The sequence below is a fragment of the Hippichthys cyanospilos genome, chromosome 14 (assembly GCF_059441005.1).
Source record: "Hippichthys cyanospilos isolate Australia breed blue-spotted pipefish chromosome 14, RoL_Hcya_1.0, whole genome shotgun sequence".
NCBI lineage: Eukaryota > Metazoa > Chordata > Actinopteri > Syngnathiformes > Syngnathidae > Hippichthys > Hippichthys cyanospilos.
In genome coordinates, this window is record NC_142382.1 from 6,661,930 (window position 1) to 6,681,866 (window position 19,937).

Here is a 19,937-nt window from a genome sequence, read left to right on the forward strand (position 1 = left end):
GACATTATGTGGGAGCACTGAGTTAGTTATTATCTGTAATGCAGAAATATATGCCCTTGCACTTATAAAATCTGTTCTATGTAATTATAACATATTTCATATGTTTTGGGTTTTTTTTGCTATTCAAAGTAGGAGTTGGTCCCCATTAGATGCACACCAGTCAAGTGTGTTTCGCTATTGGATGCTAATTTGCGCGACTATGGCCTCACCTTGTGCGCTGTGACTGCAAACTGTTCAGCACTGTTCATCATGTCGGCCGTCCTCTCCTCGGCTCGGCCCAGTCGCTCGCCTCGCTCGTTCAGAGCCTGGCTGGCCTTCTGCACGGCGCTCGTCACGCTGTCCGCGGCCGAGTGGAGTATGCTATTACCTATTGTGCATCGGGGATGAGACAAAAGGACGATGCAATGGACATCATTAGTTGTCACATAAAAAAAACTAGTGTGAAGCATTTATGATTAATCGGGTATAAATATATAATTTATAATAGTACAAGATTTTTACTTTTACAATTCAATATTCAACTGTGAATAGGGCATTTGGGTTTCAAGTCAAGTTTATTTGTATTCCCCTGAATCACCTCAGTCTCAAAGGACTTTACAGGTGAAAAAGAAATCACAGATAGCATCACACATACACAAACTGCATCCCCTGAACAAACCTTCCGAAAGAGGAAGGAAATTCTTAAAAAAAACATTTGGGAAATTAAGAAACCTTCAAAAGGGACCGCAACTGGGAGGAACCCCCATTCCAGGTTTAAAAGGTTGCACTAGATGCAGAGTGCCAAAAATAACACATTGTCCCGCATCAAGCCGTAAGTGTCCAATGCGAAAATGTCATGATGCCAGGAGATGCCATCGAGTAAGCGCCTCAGCAGAGGTGGCCACTAGCATGAAATTCAGCTATGCGACCACTAGAGACTGTCATATGCCTGAAGAAGTAATTTCCACAAAACACAGAGGGAACTGCAATTTTTCGGCCCAGGAGTTGGAAGAAAAATGTGCAGGTTTAAACAGCCTCAACAGAAATGTATCTAAGTTGAAATATGAATCCCCGTATGCCTAAAAGCAGACCAGACAGGACGTACGCTTGGTTAGTCATATATGTCCCGAATGCAGGTTCTGACCCGACAGGCCATCTATCTGCAGCACGTCAACAAAGCTACCGTGCTACGCTAACAACGAGAAGAGGAACGGCAAGTTTGCAGCTGCCGGTTTCTGGATGGACTGTCATCCGTCATTTTAGGATGACCTGTCTGGGAGAGTATTCCCAACCATCCAACACATCACATGTTGCATGACAGCCAGGAAGCACACGGGAAGGACAGCTGGCACTCCTTTAGAAGAGGTGATTAATCAGAGGTGGTATGACATTGTTGCCCACTTCCTGCAGGGAAGAGGGGTGGGGGGGATTCTTCATGGATTCAACCGCAGATGGTTTCCTCGGAATCCCTTCAAGGGAGTCTGGGAAATAATTCCCACGTTGTAATCATCCCATCCTCCTAAACTCTCCAGAAATGTATACCGTAGAGAGCATCATCTTATTCGTCTTTACGCTGCCTCCGTTTCTCCTGAGGTCCTCGTCGTCGTTGGTTGGAAATCACTAAAATAATTTAAAGTATCCTTTGGCTTTTATGGTACGGTACAGGTTAGGGTTAACATTCAGCACACGTTTTGTTCATGCTTGTTAAGACAATGCACGGACGAGCAATCCTCGGGACATTTTGGTCACGGTAGTGTTAATTTTTATCGAATCGTAAAATTGTATCGATGAACCCTCGCCAGCAGTAGCTCTTCCGCCATGTTTTTCGTGAGGGAGTTTACGCGTGGTTTAGAAATTTCAGCCGATAAGCAGGGCGGAAAATTTGCCCCGTGCCGACATGATTGCCGAAATGATGTAATTTCACCGCGTGGAGCCGTGCGGACGTGTCAAGCTTGCTTATGTGGGAGTCTGATGATTCAGAAGAATGGCACACACAGATACTACACAAGAATTAAGACTGAATACTCCCCCGAGTCCCTGACAGTCAACCATAATTCATCTCGTAATTGTTTGCAATAGCAGCTCATCAACGTGAACTACTACATTTAACGACACCTGGTCTAATGCATCGGACTAAAAGTACTTCAAGGTCCGCTTGGCTGTCAAATGGAGTATTTGAAATGTGGGTCAGCGGCATGACTTCCTGTATAATTCTCAATTGCCATCGCAAGCCCTACTGCTGTCTCTGGGGAGAAGAAGCATATCTTCACTCCATGAACATCAGGCACACTTGAGGAATTTCAAGCCGCCATCTTAACACTCAAGCAGGATCATATAGGACAGTTAAGCTAAAGAGTGTACACGGGCGAGTACACCAGCGTGGTGTACACTGCGTCTTATCGCTGCTGTGCAAGGATAACGCTGGGGGGTATGACGCTCGTGTGAGTGGGTGGAGAGGGCAGGGAGACTTCTTTTTACAATCGCTGCACTCAGATATTGGCAAGCACATGCTTATCTGCACTTGGAGTTTCATCGAAATAATCTCCTTAACGAGTGGCGCATTGTCAGGGGACCTTCGGTTACTCGTGTTCATGAGAGGAAGGAGAGAGAAAAGCCATCAGACACATTAGAGATGGCATCGTCAGAAGAGCCATCAACTCTGCTCTCCACTTGAAATGAAAAAAAATCATTTTAAAAGGTTTCACCCACGAATGCAAATTCCAGAGAAGGAAATGTGTATTCACCAGCTCTATTTGTGTTGTATTTAAAACACACTTAATTTATGAAGCTCTGTGTATTTTATTATTTTTGATCGACACCCACTGTGACTTTCGGTCAGTGGTTCTCAATTATATTTTACCAAGCCCCCCCCCCCCCCGGAAAGAGAAAACATTCCCCCTCATGCCTTCCACTCAACGCGCTGACTATAAATAAGATCATCTATAAAAATTGTATAAGTCTACCTAAACATGTATCCTTTTTAACATGAACAAAAAAGCAATATAAATCAACTTTATACAACTGTTATTTCACCAACCCTTTTTACAGTGTTTATATGGGTTACAGCTTAGTCTCAAACAGAAAAAAAAGTGCCTCAAAGTGCCTGAAACTAAAAAGAAAAAAAAAACAAATGAAAATTCTTATTTTATTGCATTGACACATCTCATGACAAAAACAGAGCCTTTTCACTGGGTTCATCCGCACCCTCCCGAGCATCACCTCACCCCCAGGTCCACACAATCTTATAAATAAATATCACGATATATATTGATGGTTACAAGCCCGTTATTTTTTGACAAATTTTTGAAAAGCCATACTGAAATGTTTGGGTAGCCGATGAATAATTCGCTGTCAATCCATTGCTCATGAACATAATATTATTCAGAATGTCGTGTTTATACAAGTGGGGCACTTAGAATATACAATTAATGCAAAGAAAATGTGGGGGTTGTTTGTATGATAGACACTAGCTTATGCTTGTTATGTGCTTCGGTTGAATTTCAGCGTCCTGAATCATGTTATATGACCGAACGCAGCACTCACTGAATCTTTCATAAGCAGGCAGTCAACTTTACAGATGTACGTTAAGAAACAGATCATTTTAACCATTCCAGTTCCGACTTGTGTGAATTTGTCAAAGCCGGCCGAGCGCAGAAACCTATTAGCAAAGAACCCTCAATCTTGCGCTGCCCTTCGGAATGTACAGTAATTCTCCTTTCTGTGGCATTTGTCAGCAACGCGCCGGGTTGACAGTGAGGGGCTCGGACAGTGAACATAACTCACAAATAACCTTTAGGGATAAACTGGAAATCCCTTCTAGCTGGTACTCCCTGCTTACAGTGACAAGTCATATCACGGTGTGGGGAGTGGATTTTGACCTGGCGCTCGCTGTGAGCGTCCACTCATATCCACACGAGTGTCTGTTTAAAAAAGTGACAGCCGCGGTTACTCGCAGTTATCCTCTGAGACACCGCAGCAAGGTTCAATAAATGTCTCCCTAACATGGCAAAAAAGGGAGATATAATTACGATATGGCCTTAAATAGTGGCAAAGGGTGTTGATTTCCTCAGTTGCAGCAGAAAATATACAAACGAGCGGCCAAAGTCAATCGGAACGCTAATTATCCGATTTATCTTCATCTTTGACTCGTTTGCATGCAGAAAGCATTCACACGCTAATTCAACTTCCAGACTTCTTGATGGCCTTTGGTTTGCTGTGCTGTTTGTGGTTAGCTGCACATTTGATTAAACTCGTTACCTCATTCATTCCCAAAAACATGCATTCATTTATTTTTATTCACTTTCTTTACAACGCATACAACGCCTATTACAACATATTATTACGGAAAATAGGGTAGTCCAGATGTCTTACCTCGTCGCTGGAGATGACTATGATGAGCAACCAGATCTTTCCGCACTCTGTTCATAAACATTTTGCAACGGATAATGACCGAATCTACTGCTTGGGCTTCTGTAGTGAAGACATATTGGTATTAATCATTTATTTTTAGGATCCATTTGGTTTAAATTAGTCAAAAGGAGCTTTGGGTTACTATGTTATCAGCTCAGTGCGAAGAACACAATGTTTGGGAATGACATGCAATTGCTTTTATTTTGAAAAATAAAAAAATACTTGCAGTTACAGACGACAGAGAAATAAGAGTCGGTGTAGATGTTAAAGTGTCTGATGGTAAAGGAACAGGCTGACTTTGGGGTATAGTGAGTCATTTTACATAAGGCACATCACATTTGTTGCATACACACTCACACAAATAGGCCTCGGGCAAAAAAAAAAAGTTATGAAACAGTGACACTAATGGATGATTCTAGGGGACTTGTCAACCTCTGAAATGGACCCGAATAAAACGACCGCAAAGACTATGACCACCAACTACGACTACCGCAGTATAAACATTTTTACTTCATTCCAAATTCTGCTCCTCGTAGCATCAAGATTGAGGATCCCAAAGTCTATTCTTATTCAAGCTGATTGTTGCGCCATCAGTCCTATCTAAGTTCTTTTCAAGTGAGGCAATCGCAGAAGTCTCAGTCGATAAGAGTCTCCCACAGTTATGGTCCCACACCTGAGCAGCGTCATGATTTTTGTTTTGCACTGGTGTGAGACTTAAACCGTAGTCGACAGCAATGCTGACATCCAACTTTGGCAACTTCAGTCGACAAAACTCTAGCTACCTGAGCCAAAGATCAAATATTATGTATCAAATTTTATGTATCAAATATATCAGTGGTAGCTCTACTTGGTATCCAGTGACGACTTAAGAGTTTAGTACTTGTACCGGTATCAGTCTAAAAAAAGGCACATGGAACATCTCTAGTTCTTTTTCTGTGTTGTTAACATATCTTCACTCTGTACCAGTAGACACTGCCATCTATAATATGACACATATTGGTATCAAGACTAACCAATGCCACAGCAAGTAGATAGTCTCTGGGCAACAACAAAACTGGAGCTCATTACAAGCAACTTTGCTTTGCTATGTTACCGCTGCCTCGGAGAAAAGATGAAGTGACTCAGCGGCATTTGTCAGTGGGATTGTGCAAAATAGAGCCAAGGTGCCGCGGCTGATGGAAGCTGGGCGAGGGCAAGATGTGTTTGGTATTAACAACTCCATGAATAATACAAAAGCGGAACAGTGCTCAAAGATGAGGGTTGAGAGTAAACAGATCAATATCTGATTTATCCGGGCAGGACGCTACATTCTGTGCTTGCTTTATGAGCAAACTATTTACATCCCCGCAGTCGGGAAATGGCAGAATTGACTGCCGGGGTTGGGATTGCTTGGCTGCGACTACGCACATATTCATGCTCATAATATTAAGGTTATTTCAAGAGGCGGAAATTAATACGTTCTTTGACAAACAATCAAATAACCCGGGTGTTATTACAGCTTGTATGTTAATGCTTTGGAATGAATCACAATTAGATCTCGGGATGGGCATGAACTAAACTTTCCTGATTGAAAGCTTGCTATTTTTTTATGACTTTTAATGAGCTCTTCTGAACTTCTGTTTAACAAGAGTCAATGAGCGAAGTCATTTTCCCGGAGGCGTGGTGTCAAAGTAAAGGTCTGCAGGGTTGGAGCTCATCCCCGCCGTAGCGAGTCCATTTTTAGATCACGATGGATGACACTTCTACTAATTGTAGCGAGGTAAAAAATGTCATTGTGCCTCGATTACTACTTGATCACAATGAACCTTGACATTCACCATTTGGTATCTCTTGAGAAATTGTCATTTCACCACATTTTAGTACATGATGATGTACATGCTCAAAAATACAAAAGTGCTTCCTTTCGTGTCGTCTAACAGAAAAAAAGTGCTTTGCTAATATCTCGCAGGATCTATAAGAAATTGTAACCTTTTTAGATGAGTGTCAATTACCAACAGATTTTATCTATAGGTGGCAGTCCATATCCCAGCCAAAAGTGAGGTTCAGTTAAACAAAGCAGGGCCAAAATTCTTATGAAATCTGGTTTGATATATGATCTTCTAAAATTACCGCATAAATTTTGTATTCTTATTTTGACATCTATAGTATCTGTACTGAGCACCACATATTGGTCATGGTTGAGAAATGTTCACCCCAAGACACTAAAATTGAACAATTTTCAACAGAAAAAAGTTAATATTTCGCCTTGTTTATAGTAAATATTTTTTGTGCACAATCAATATTTTTAAAACCACAATTTTCAACTTGTACAGTATCTTGTTCAGTGAACAAAGTTGAAAAGATTTATAAATGGAATTCATTTCACATAAAAAAAGTATTCAGTCACTTAAACAAAATATTAACTTTTTACTGCTGAACATGGCTAAGTTTATAGTATAATTGTATGCTCAATATTCTGCCCTGCAGAAGTGTTATTAGAAGTGCTATGCAGAAGTATATTACATTCTGAATGATCAAAAATTTTAAAACATTTTTTTAGCCCATCCCTAATTAGAAACAACATTAGATAGTTAGACAAATTGTGTTGATCATCACTTGGAAAAAAAGAGCATGCGTCACCACACACTTCAGGTGCCGCCTGTTTTCGTAATTCACAGCAGGCAGTACAACACACGAAAAACAAGCTACTTTTTGGGTCTTCAAATCTCTCACCTCCCAGCAGTTTGGACTGACAGTTGACAAACTCTGGTTTCCGCATGGGGATGTAGCGCTGGCAGGTGTGGTGAAGAATTTGAATGAACGTGCACTTCTCTCCCGCAGAACCAGCGACCCACTGATCAAAGGCGTTATCGAACGTCAGGTCAAACTCGGGGGAGTCCTTACCAGGAGTCAAGGTGAGGTCAAGGTTATAGCATAAACACTCCACTTTGAAAAGGTACTTCAAGTTGAATTTAAAATGCTTACTTTGTTGGAATCAATGCCGTTGACTTGCCTTAGTTGGTCAAGAGTCCACTGCGAGCGTTTGACAAAGGCAGACGATCCTTGGAACTGTTTCACTTTGGTGACGGTGACATGGACTGGCTTTTTATTTGTCGCTGTGAAGAAAAGGAAAAAATTGAAAATGCATATAAGAAAATCAGCTAAAGGGGATTCCTGATGAATAGACAGGTTGGAAAAATGTCAGAGTGCAGTTTTGCTTTCTTGAGCCATCTTGGGGCATTTGAAATAAAGCATAGAAATAGATTACCGGTAGTTTTTAGTAAATAGCAACGGATAGTTTAGAAAAAAGGTGAAAAATGCTGACTTCATGAAGCGGTTTTTCAGCATTTTCTCTATCTTTTCATCAAAGATGAACAAAGCACAACTGTGTGGATGCGGTAAAGGAAAACGTTTAACTAATTTCAGGACTGCAATGACTTACTATTTTAAAGATTTAATTAAAAATTACAGAATTACAGAAGCCCCTTCTTTCATTGCATTGCAAACACTTTTTGCATGGGTCGTTTGCTGGTTTGGTCAGTAAAACGTCTGGGAATCGGCAAAGAATTTTTCTTTTCCCAAGTAAAACAAAAGTTTTGCTTCTAAAGACACCTGAAAGTAAAGAAGCTGAAATTCTAAACACTGGCAATTTTAATACTTTAACAATCGACTCACAAATACATTTCTCGATTAATATAGTAATTCATTAGTTATAGATTAACCAACTCACTATTGCACCTTGCACCATTGCAGGGGCCCAGGACTCAGGTAATGGCCAATCACGGCTTAATTGGTTTCTGGCCTTGGTCATGTGACATACGCTAACAGTTAAATCTACATCAAAAATGAGTGAACAAAATAACTTTTTAATGCTGGAAATCACTATTCACGAAGTCACATAACGTGAACTGCGCTATTGTTTATATGAACGTTAAAGAAGCGCTGAATCAATTACACACGGTCGATGGGATTTCAAACTTTATATTGGAAGCACTGGTGTTGGTTTATCTCCCCGCTCACCTCCTGTCCTCGAGTGGCCCCTCTGACAGGATTATGTACACTTCCTTTGGGCGTCCATGTTTGTTTACGGATCATCCAGGCTCATCGTGTACTTCTCAAAGACGACCTGTTCCTTTTATTGCTTTTATAACCCAGCGAGTAGACCTCCGCTTCCGCCATCCGGCGTGATCTATTGTGTCGCCTCAGATAAGAGGAAGTGTTGGGGTCACTTTCTCCATTGTTCTCTGAAAGTCGCAACTATCACTGGCTCCTGTCAGGTTCCATCACGAAAGCCCGCCACTCCCGTTTGGTTCCCGCGGCTCTGCTGGCCGTTTCTTTAGATATGATTTATACAAATATAGGCAGGACCCATTGTTGCATCAGGTGATATATTCAGTGAGCGAGTTCCCCGGTGAGCGAGGGGATGTTTGGGTATGTTTTGTGTGTCCATTTGGACAGCTGCAGCTAATACGTGAGGTGTTGGCCCGCGATCTCGGGAAGGAACAAAGGCTGATGGAAAGCCACAAGCATGACCAAACAGATGAGGTGAACGATATCATCACGATGCAACATTTCGAGGGGCCCAAAAAAAGAATGACAGCTGGAATCAATGGAAAACTTTGAAGAAGCACTGACGACACTAAAGGTGCACCAATTCACAACAGAATAATTCCTTACATCTGTGCGAGTGCATATTGAAGAAAAGCAAAGACATTACTGGTAAATTATATTTTCCCTGATAAATGGAAAACCAGTTAAGTTTTTTTGTAAACATAACCAGGAATATCGAAGTGATCTTTAAAAACAAACACTTAAAAAAAATAAATCAAATTTTTCAGTTGACAAAAAACAAGATTAATCGTTTACTAAAATATGCATTAGTTGCAGTCCAAGTTTAATATCCTATCGAAAACTAACAAAACGAGTATTCATTTTTTTTCCCTTTGTATCTGTATTTATTTTATTTTCAGTATGGCACAACAGATCTGATTAGAGTGAAACTGACACTTACCAAATGTTAAAGGAAACAAGCTTTGAGGAGCGCGATCAAACATTTTCAGTACGGTAGTTACATATACACCGACACCAGCTTCATATTGTAAACAAAGAAAGAGCCCGAGGATTAGAAACACAGTTACGTAACCGTGAAAATATGTTAGTCACTCCATGTTCACAGGCAGTCTTGTTGCGCTGTTTGTTTTATTCAGTTAACTCGGAAGTCTCGTGATACCTGAGACTTTATGTTGGAAAACGTCTGACTGAAGGTCACGGAACAGCCCAACATCAGCAGACAACTTTGAGGCTCTTAAATTAATTTCATATTGAATTGACTTTCACTTTTTGTCCTGAATGTTTTTGTCGAGAATATTAAACAATGATTTAACGTTGGGAGTGTGGACTTGACTGAAACAATCAATCAACCCACGGAGCGGGCAACAACTGCTATTCATCTTATTGACAAAGAGATTTCCTGGTTATGTGTATAGACTTTAAAATTGGAGAATAACACACTTCCCTCAAACGGAACCCTGCATTTTTATAGCATACAAATCCAATGACAATCACTATTGCTAACGCTATTGTTCCCATGCTTGCTGACTGTCACATAAGGCCAAATTGAGGTTTCTTTCCCATGCTCCAACAGTGACATGCAGCCACTTCCACCAGTGGATTAGTTCCTTGTTGTGCTTGGCTATGATTGTCACCGCCGAAGGCGAAAATTCACCGTTCAGCTTCCCAATGCCGAAATATTATCAGACTTGTGTTGCGATGGAGGGAAGTGATGACGAATGAGCATTTTATCAAACCAGAATGAAGGAATCCCAGATTGTTTGAAGTACAGTAAATGAAAGCCAATATGACCCAACGCAGGAAACAGATGGTTAGTATAAAATGTGTGGGTGAATTGACAATGACACCATTAAGGCTAACAGATAACTGAAAGACACATTAATACTTTCCTTTGCCAAACAGGATAACAAGCCATCTTGCTTCTTTTTCCTTTGTGCTAAAGATTCAGCCGGAACTTAACACAGGCACATAGGGACAAACAAACGCAGTTCAAACCATGATTTTTTTTTTTTTTTAAGCATACCATTTATCAGCAAAGTGGTTGGAGTGCAGTAGCTGTTTTAGATGTGAGAGGACCAGACATGGGCCGAAAACCGGGTTGATTATTTACCATGGTGTTAAAAAGTCAAGGTTTTCAAAAACCGCCCACACTGTAAAACCAGTGATGAGCGCTTTTCTTTTTGCTTAATCTAACAAAAGGTGTGTTGCACATCAATACTAGGTGCTGTCAATTGTTATTTTTTTAAACCTTCTTTGCTGCAGACATGGGTGTTTTGCATCTATGTAGGAAGCTTAAGTTCAATTTAGCATCAGACAGACATCTCTCACTGCGTTTCCATTTTCACGCCTTCATTCTGTTTGTGAAACTGCCCTCCCACCCACAACGGAGCTTATCAGGTTATGTCAAATACAACGATGGCCAATCAGTGTCCACTTTTGGGTGTGATTGACCTATTTGTCCCAATTCAACAACTCAAGCACAAGGAGCCTGATGCATAGAAATGAATATAAATAGCATAACTGGGATTGAGGATGAAGTTGACAATTTTATGTCTTCCAAGTTGGTTGAAATGGGACATACCTGTAATTCGTGTGCCAAGGCATCAGCAATAATGCATCTCGCCTTTCTGCATTCTGTGTGAATGCAACTGGCATAAATCTTCTGTGCCATCTCAAAGAAGCACATGGCTCAATACCAAGATGAGTTTGCCAAAGGAATGTGTTTTGTGTGAGGCACGAAAGGGGAACTAAAACCTTGAATTCTTCAGAGGTAGCTGCAACGTGTAAGAAATTACAGTATTATTTCAAGTGTTTTGGGGAAAACACAGAAGGCACAGAAGTCCTCCAAGTGTCTTACGATTACAGGTCAACATCCTTCACTAAGCTGTCGCTGTTATCTTCAGAGCAGCTGCCAAGTGGATTTAGCTACAGCAGTGGCGAGACCAGCATCCACAATGTGGAACAAAAGGCCTCTTGAGGGCTTTCATAAGGTTTGAACACTGTGACTGTTGTCTACAAGGTCTGCCTCCGGGCAGAATGGTGGCCATGCAGTGACAAGACACAAGGAGTCAATAGGACTGCGTGTACCTTGGTGAACATTTAGCCCTTCAAAAGATTAACCGAAGGACAAATAGTTTGTGTAGACAAGACAGTGGTCCGAAAATTTGTGATTGCTTCAGGTTCACAAGGATAAGTGTACTTGGAAAAAAAGCGCCTTTTGTCCACATTTGGACCAGTTATTCAGTCAGCTTCAACACTCACCCAAGGATCACATCGAAAAGCATTCTGGGAGTGTGACAAAAATCAGCACAAGCCATTCAAAACAAGGACATTCTTAGCAGACTTAAAGCCAGTGAAAGCAAAGGCATTAAAAGTTAGCTACGACTGTGTTAGTATATCTTCAACTGTTGCGGTAATAAAAGCCGCATGCTAACAAAAGTTGGCACCATAAGGATTTTCCAAGTACCAAAAGAAAGTAGAAAAAAATGGAAGAAAAATGTCGTACTCATGGCAACTGATGAGTGGCATATTCCAATAGTCTGCTGCTGCCTCAGACACAAGGGGGCCATCTCCTCAGCTAGCTGGCTAGTTTAACATGCAACATACAGCCCAAGCAAGGATGTAGGCTACGAGTAGTTCTTTGCATTGTACAGAAGCAAAAGGCAATTGACTATAATTTTAGGACACACAAGCCACAACTGAGTATAAGCTGCAGGACAAGCCAAACTATAAGCAAAAGCTTAACATAGCGTAAGAAAAAAATGGTTATTTTCTACTCATGGCTTTGGTGCTATCAAACTGATTTGTTCTTAAACAAGGTCCAATGTGAACAGAGCTTCCACTGAATTCTTACACCGATGCACGAACTAAATCCTTTGTCACATAAAAGTCAACTACAGGTAATTCAACAGAGAAGCGACTCAATGTAAAACAAAGGACAGAGAAGTGAATGTTCCGTCCAGTGCGAGTGACGACAAATCGTTATGCAGCAGATCGTTCGTAACCTCGAGCTAAGGACACCCTGTATAGATAGTGACTTATGGGCAAAAAGTATGGGCATAACAATCATACTCAAATCAGCCATAAGGATCTGGTGTACATATTCTTTAAGATTTCGGCAGCGTTTTGGTTGTCGAGCGAAAAGTGTGCCGTGAAAAGACACAGCTGATTACTGTGACATTTTCCACATTTTGCCCCTCATAGTAGAACATGAGCTGATTAATGCAGCAGCACGAAGAGCAAAATTCACCTCGCTGGGTCGAAGGACTCGCAGAAGTAAGCAATTAGGAAATCCGCAATGACAAAGTCATGGTGTTCAAGGTTGTGCTCCTGCACCTGGAAACATCATATTAAGGCCATTTGCAAGTCATATAAATGGACGTTATTGCCATCGCAAGTTGGTCCATCAGCTACTATCCCTTGGGCCACTTAATAATGCTGCTATTCAGGCTGCGCCAAGTCCACACACACAATGCATTCCTCTGGAGATCAAGCTCCGGGATACGGGCAAATATTTAATTACGCCAGGCCTCTGACTTGAGCATTATTACCTTCTGTGATTTGTGCTATGAGATGAATGTGCTTCTCTAGTGGCATTCAATGACTCCATTCATTTGTACCAAATGATACAAATTTTGATAGTTTGTTTCATGTTCCATTTAATTTCCGCCTGTGTACTTTGGGGTGCTATTGCTACATAATTCAGCATATAACAGCAAAAAAACAAGATGATTTACATTTGCCTTTAACAGCTGAATTATCAGTTTTGACTCGAGAATTATAACCTATAAAGTTAGTATTCTAACTTTAAAATAAGAAGTCCCAGAACTACGACTCTGGTCAAAAGTCTGACCAAAGTCGGAGTTCTAACTTTAAAGTGAGAATTCTTAGAAAATTAATGAATTATAAGATAAGTGATGTTGCCAGAGTTTTCCCCCCTCTTCAGTAGCCCTAATCCTCTTCTGTATTAAAGCATTATTAACCACCAAATTCATTAAAAAAAAAAAAAAAAACATCTGACTTCTCAGAATTTTGACTTTAAAATGAGAATTTTCAGAATTCTAACAACCATAATTCAGAGAATTTTTACTAAAGATTTTTATTTCCTCATTGGCCCAAATCCTTCTCCATATTAAAAAGTCAGTAACAGTCTTATTTGGAAAATATGCCTAAAACGCACTACAGTATGTTTCAAAACTCTGGACAGTGTTCCATGCAAAAAGACATCATAATAAACTGTCCGATTGTCATCACACAGTAAACATGGAATAAACAGGCATATTTCAAAACAAGGTACAGTACATTCCTGGACTCTTACGCTCACAGGATGATCCAAAGTGAATTCCTGGAAGCAAAAACCTTCCAACAATGCAGACAGTTTAACGCTGACTGGATTAGGTAATTTAGATAAACTCGGGCAAATTATAAAAACTATTTACATCAAAAAGTTTACAAAAATATTACAGTACTTCGTCATAGGTTTAAGTTGTAACTCACTTGGATGGGAAAGCTAAACCGAGCCCCTTGAAAGGGAAAACATATAATGTATCAAAACATTACATCTCGGGCTTGTCTCCAGACCTCATTTCCTTTGGCCAGCTGTTCTCCTTTAAACAAGGTCCAGTGGAGGTTGTCTCTGTGGTTGATACGAAGGGCTTTACCAGGATTAGGATTGCACAACCACGCTACAAAAAGATCCAAGAACGACATTAGCGCTGAGGACACCTTTATGAAAACATGACCGCTGAAATACAGCAGTGTTTTCAAAAGGAACATTTGAGCTTTACCTTTTGACCTCGCAAAGGACTATTTTACTGCAGCTAGCGTAAAACGCTAGTAAGATTCTACACCTTCATCCGGGACAAACAGATGGACTCAAAAGTCACAGAAGTCCCAAATCAAATTCGTAGCAGTCCACATTTGACACCATTCTTTTCAGTTAAAGCTCACAACAACCTGGGAGCTAGCCAACCAGAAATGATCCTGTCAACCGCTAATGCAGGAACCCAAGGTCTTCTGCTTTACTTTGTGGTACTTGTTATTTATCACAAATATATAGACTCACAACACCAGACAATATTATCATCGTAGTCTTGGTTCACCAACAGTTAATCGCTAGGCTCATCAAGTGTAATGGGAAGAAAATCAAGATGAGAAAAGTTGAACAACTTACAGCAAGCAGTAGCGTGGTTTAACGTTCGAATTTGTTAAAAAAGTAAGAATTCATAAGCTTACTAGTCTTTGACCTGAGGACAACTGTATAGTGATGCAAGGGAATGTACGACACAGCTGTGAAGCAGATGACCGATCTTAAATCATCCATTTTTGCACAGCATCTGTAACCCCAACCATCCGTTCTTCATCAAATTTCAAAGAACAGCGTGAATAACTTTTTGGACTCGAAACTTTTTGAGGCCTGTGATTGATGCACACTTTCACTGAATTGGCCAGTAACATTCATCAATCGTCTTGTCAAGTGACAGGCTCACTCCTCAGGCAGTATCTCGTGTCAAGGTTGGGCAGACACGTTTAGATTTAATAAAAACATGCCCTCGTGCATACCGGACCGCTTCGATTATACTGTAGGTGCTCTGCGGGGGAGAGTTATTGGATTACTTTTTTTTTTTTTTTAAATCAATCCGTTTATTCACTCTATAGATCCCTTAGGGTATATCGCCGACTGAAATGAGCATCCTGAGAGTTTTAAATTGCAGTTAGTTACCATTGAACAATTTATTCCAGAATTTCAGATTTAATTTGAACTACTTTTATCAAAAATTACATTAGAAACCTTCAATCGATGTTAAGGAAATAGGAAATTATTTCACACCACAATTTATTTATTTTTTTATGAAAAGTAGTCACAGTTTCTTATTATTTAGCCAGTCCTGCGACTTAAGTTCAAGAATGACTTATAAACAGTGTGTTTACTTCCTTCTTTCCAGACTTTGAGTTACTCGTGTATTAACATTTCACCTCTTTCACGATATCCCAGAAGGTACATAAGGAACGTTGTTTTTAATGGCCAATTCTTACCTTCCTTCAAATCACAACCGAAGATCAGACATTTTCTCTAAAAGCATCACTGCCGAATTGCGCCTTCTTCATAGCAGCACGCTAAAGACATTGTCCCAAAGCGGACAAAGGATGGCAAGTGTCCACCAAGGTAGCGGATCTTGTGATGTCCTCAGGGTTGGCTTAAGGTCGCCAGAGGTCACCAAAGTTTGCTAGATGTTGCTCTTGTTGCAAGTAAATTTGGAACGTGTTCAAAATTTCTTTGCGACAAGAGTAGTACAGGCGAACAACTGCCGGGTTCTGTTGAGATTTTGATTAAGTCTGGTTATCTTATGGCAATCTCTGGTGACCTTGAAAGAACCCTGAGATCAGAAGAAAGTGGCAGTAAAGCACCAAAACTATTTAGTAACCACCAAAAACAAAGTAGAAGAAGAGTAGTGTGAAGTCACCCGCTGCAATCTTACGTTGCCTCTGTTAACACTATCATGTGTATATATATATATATATATATATATATATATATATATATATATATATATCCATTTTTATCGAGTAATTCCACCACAAACATGAAAATGAATATTTTTTTTATAACTCACTTACTATTGCGACTCGTTTATTAATCCTCTATCAAAATTTGCCTATTCTAACTGGTCAGCAATATTATAACATTTGCAATTGCAATGAATAACAGAATATTTGCACATATTCTGAACCAAATACAGTACACATTCTCCCCCACAGCAACAAACTAACCCGAAACAAAACAGAGGAAACAAAATTAAAAGATTGAAATACGGTTTCAACCAAATGGATTCAGATGCTTCAAGCGTCCATGTGAATGCTCATGACAGCTTAATTTCACATCGGTACCAATCAAGGTTTAAAGGTTATACAGGATGTGGGCCGGCACCATGACATCTATCTACCCTCAGGAGGCGATGTCACAGAACAGCCTGGAGACAGCACACTGCTGAGTCCCGCCGTATGACTTCCTGTGTCAGACGGCGGGTGGGCTCTGCTCTGGTATTTCACACTAAGGGCATGGATGAGCCCCAACCAGCAAGGCTTTCCTGAGATTTGTTTAGCCCAGAACACACACTAACTTCTAGGAAGGTTTTGCTGTATCTCTTGTGTAATTTATGCTGGAAATAAAACAGGCCTGTTGTTTTGGAGTCCCTGGGGTGCGTTGAAGGTAATGATTGAGGTTATCTCATTTTAGTCCTTTTTGTCCAACTTGTTCTTCCTGTCGCACAAAAGCAAAGGAAGAATGATATCATAGATTAATATCAGTCGCGCAACTCCCAGCTGCTTTCCTGCTGCACGAAAAGACCAGATGGGAAAAGCACTAACACGGCGAACAAATGAAACTTCCTGTGTGTGTGTGATCCATCTTGGCAGAGGAGGCAATTTGTGCCCTCTAATGACACCGTTTTGATGGATGCGTACAGGGAAGGGTGACATGCCCGCCGGGGACGCGCTTTTCTGGTCGGCTCTCTTTGAATTCAGAAAGTGATTATCTTAACTTCTTTTGATTCATTAGCCTTTGGCGGGTACTCAACATTAAAACGTGTTCCAGGACACTTTTTTGGAGACGAGCCTCCTGCATGGACTTCTTGTGTGCGGTAATGATCTTTGAGCAATGATTCATTTATTATCTGGAGTTGTTGTTTCATAACATCAAATCGTTTGTCGGTCGTTTTGCACAGTTATCAGTTACTGCTAATAATCTACCTTAAATAAATATAAAAAGCATATTTCTGAAGTTTCTCAAGTTTTTCTCCACCCAACACATCTGCACATTCATATTTTACCTGATATAAATCTAAATCATTTGATGAACTGTGTTGCGTGTTTACAGTTGTTTGGCCTGATAACCATGACTTCGTGTTTTCCCATGAACTTGAAATGATAAATGTTAAATAAGGCAAACGTTGTCCCTTAAAAAATATTTATATTGTAAGAATTAAGGGTGTTCTTTCACTGGTGTTTGATTCGGTTTTTATTAATGACCATAGTTTTTTCTGTTGCAGGTTTACTTTGCTCTCTCTTGCAATTTTTCTTCCTCTAAAAAAAAAAATATATATATATATATATATATATATATATATATAAAAAATTCCCTTAAAAAAAAAAACTCATCCTGACAAACAAGGTATAAGGTATGAGGTATTTACCCTCTTCTAAATTTCTGGAGTGTGGCATAATTTCAGGTGATGCCCTTGCAATGAATTGAAGCCAGGAACGCCAATTTGATAACAAACCACTGATTGCCTCACATTTACCTTCTGTCACCTGCATCATATACAAGTAATACTCTCAAACTCAGGATGAATGGGCAAATAAATAAATAAATAATTGCAATTTTAAAAAGTAGCCAACATTCATCTGGTGACTTGATTAGCAAGTTGGGCCAGTTTCGGTCCAATAGCTCTTATTTACCCAGCATGCTTTTCAAAGTTGAATGTTGCAAAAGGTGTCGGGTGATGGCGAGGAAGCATATGGTGTTTTTGATTGCTTCGGGAAGGTCCACGGCGGGCGCCTACTTAGCCACAGCCAGTGTTTTCCACACAGAGGAGGACTCCAGCTGCTCCTCCGGGTGACCTTCATCAACACAATTAATATGCATGCCACTCACAAGTTTAATATGCTCTGCTGAGATGAAGCCACAGGAAGAAGGGAGATACGATTGGCTACTAAGAACAACAAAAAGTCATAAATCAGCGGATTAAAATAGTCATGTTATTTAATGAAACCATGAAGGTGGTTCTGTTTTTAATAATCACAAACTTTCAAGGGAAAACAAAAATTCAATTAAGGAAAAAAAAAAAAAACAGCAGCTAATGGCCTCAATTTTGTTTGTTATACCTACACGAATCGATCACGCAGCCGAAGCCAAGCCAGGTTAACAAAGAAGCCATTAGGCGCCACTTTGCCCTGCCTCTCCAAACACAGCCATTAATCTACATGCCTGATCAGGTCCCAGAACATAACAGCTGGGGGAACAAAACAGGAGGCCTAATTGGTTTGTTTGAGCGCTTCTGATTACTACTCGACAGACAGATGTTAAATGAAAAAGTGCCTCTATTCCTATTGATCAGCTTGGATGACGGTAAATTATTGGGAAAACGAACAAAGACAGGTTTATGAAAATGTTACAGCGCAGATAATGAGGGCAAAGAAAGATTGGGAGTTATTAAAAAAAAAAAGAAAAAATGAATAAGAACCCTTCCCATTGTAAAAATGACAAATGAGCACTGGTCTGATGAAACTGGTTGTTGGTAGGTATTATAAAATATGTCACTAGCTACAGAAAAAAAATGTAAATATGCTGTACATGTCTCCCATCAGAAAGAGACGATATGCTCTTTTGGAGAAGCATGACAAATGCAGCACATCCTTGAAAAAGTGGGGAAAAAAATGCAGACATGTCAGCCCTCTAGACACGTATCTGTGAAATATTTTGTGAGGTTGACATTTGCCAGTTCAAACTTTTCAGCTTTCCTCCATTTTCCCCGCTCAAAGGGCAAAGCACTCCCAAGTCTGAGCTGCTTATCCAAGGTGATGTCTCTTTCCGATAACCTGATGGGAGTCTGGCTTTACCTCGGCGCTGTTGCCAGATTTGTTGCCGGCCGAGAAAAGCAAGCATAGTCCAGAGAGCCCATTTACTCTAATCTCACAACAGGCTGGTTTGATCTGATAAATGCAAAGGAAGAGTGATGAGGCGCGAGGGTACGTATGCGTCTGCCCGCAAGGTCCAATTACTCAAGTGCACTGGATTCAGGCTGTCTGGTTGCATTATAGAAGCTCTGCATCTATTGGTCGGGTCTCACTGCTGCACCAAAAGCAAAAATATTTTCCCACCATTCAGATGCACTAAGTGCCATTCAAACAGATATTACCTTGAATTAGATTATGAATTTTGAGCGCAGCTGTCCTCGACGATATAAAGAGGCATGTTTGTGGATCTACGAGCAGTCAAGGTGAAACCTGACATGCCGAAATTGATGAGCTCCTTTTGTCGCAGGTAGGGATTTAATATTTATGCGCCTTTAGGTATGAGACGCCTTTGCTGCCAGAAAAGGGACTGTAAATTGCAACAGCGAGCGAGACTCGACAAGGGTTCAGCTGCACCGTCTGTGTTGACCGTTTGGATGATAAACATCGGGTTGGTAATGCAACTCATATGTAATACGTCAAAGTTGAAACTGCATTGTGATGTTGCATGAAGGTTACAAAAAACGCAATTGAGAACAAAATACCTAACCATTTGCCACTTGGAAATGACATTGAACTAAATTCATCAGGCCCATTAAGGAAGTAGTTTTTAAATGGGGATACAAGTACAATTGGGGGTACATGAAGGCCCTTCAAGAGTGCATGTGAGTGAGATTTTAACATGGTTTCTGAAAGTATTAGCAAGTCTATTTTAATACTTTTAAATGTCGTGACAGGAACGGCACATTTCAAATTAAGAGCAAATT

General features: G+C 40.3%; 1 protein-coding gene across 1 annotated transcript in view; it reads right to left on the reverse strand.

Annotated features, from left to right (window-relative positions):
• The window catches only part of stxbp6 (syntaxin binding protein 6 (amisyn)), a 41,870-nt gene that overhangs the window by 4,092 nt on the left and 17,841 nt on the right, over positions 1 to 19,937 (reverse strand). The window contains exons 3-5 of the mRNA XM_088432726.1: positions 7,354 to 7,484; positions 7,102 to 7,267; positions 210 to 367 (exon numbers count right to left, since the gene is read on the reverse strand). Coding sequence (XP_088288852.1) covers positions 210 to 367; positions 7,102 to 7,267; positions 7,354 to 7,484 — 455 coding nt within the window. The remainder of the gene's footprint in view (positions 1 to 209; positions 368 to 7,101; positions 7,268 to 7,353; positions 7,485 to 19,937) is intronic.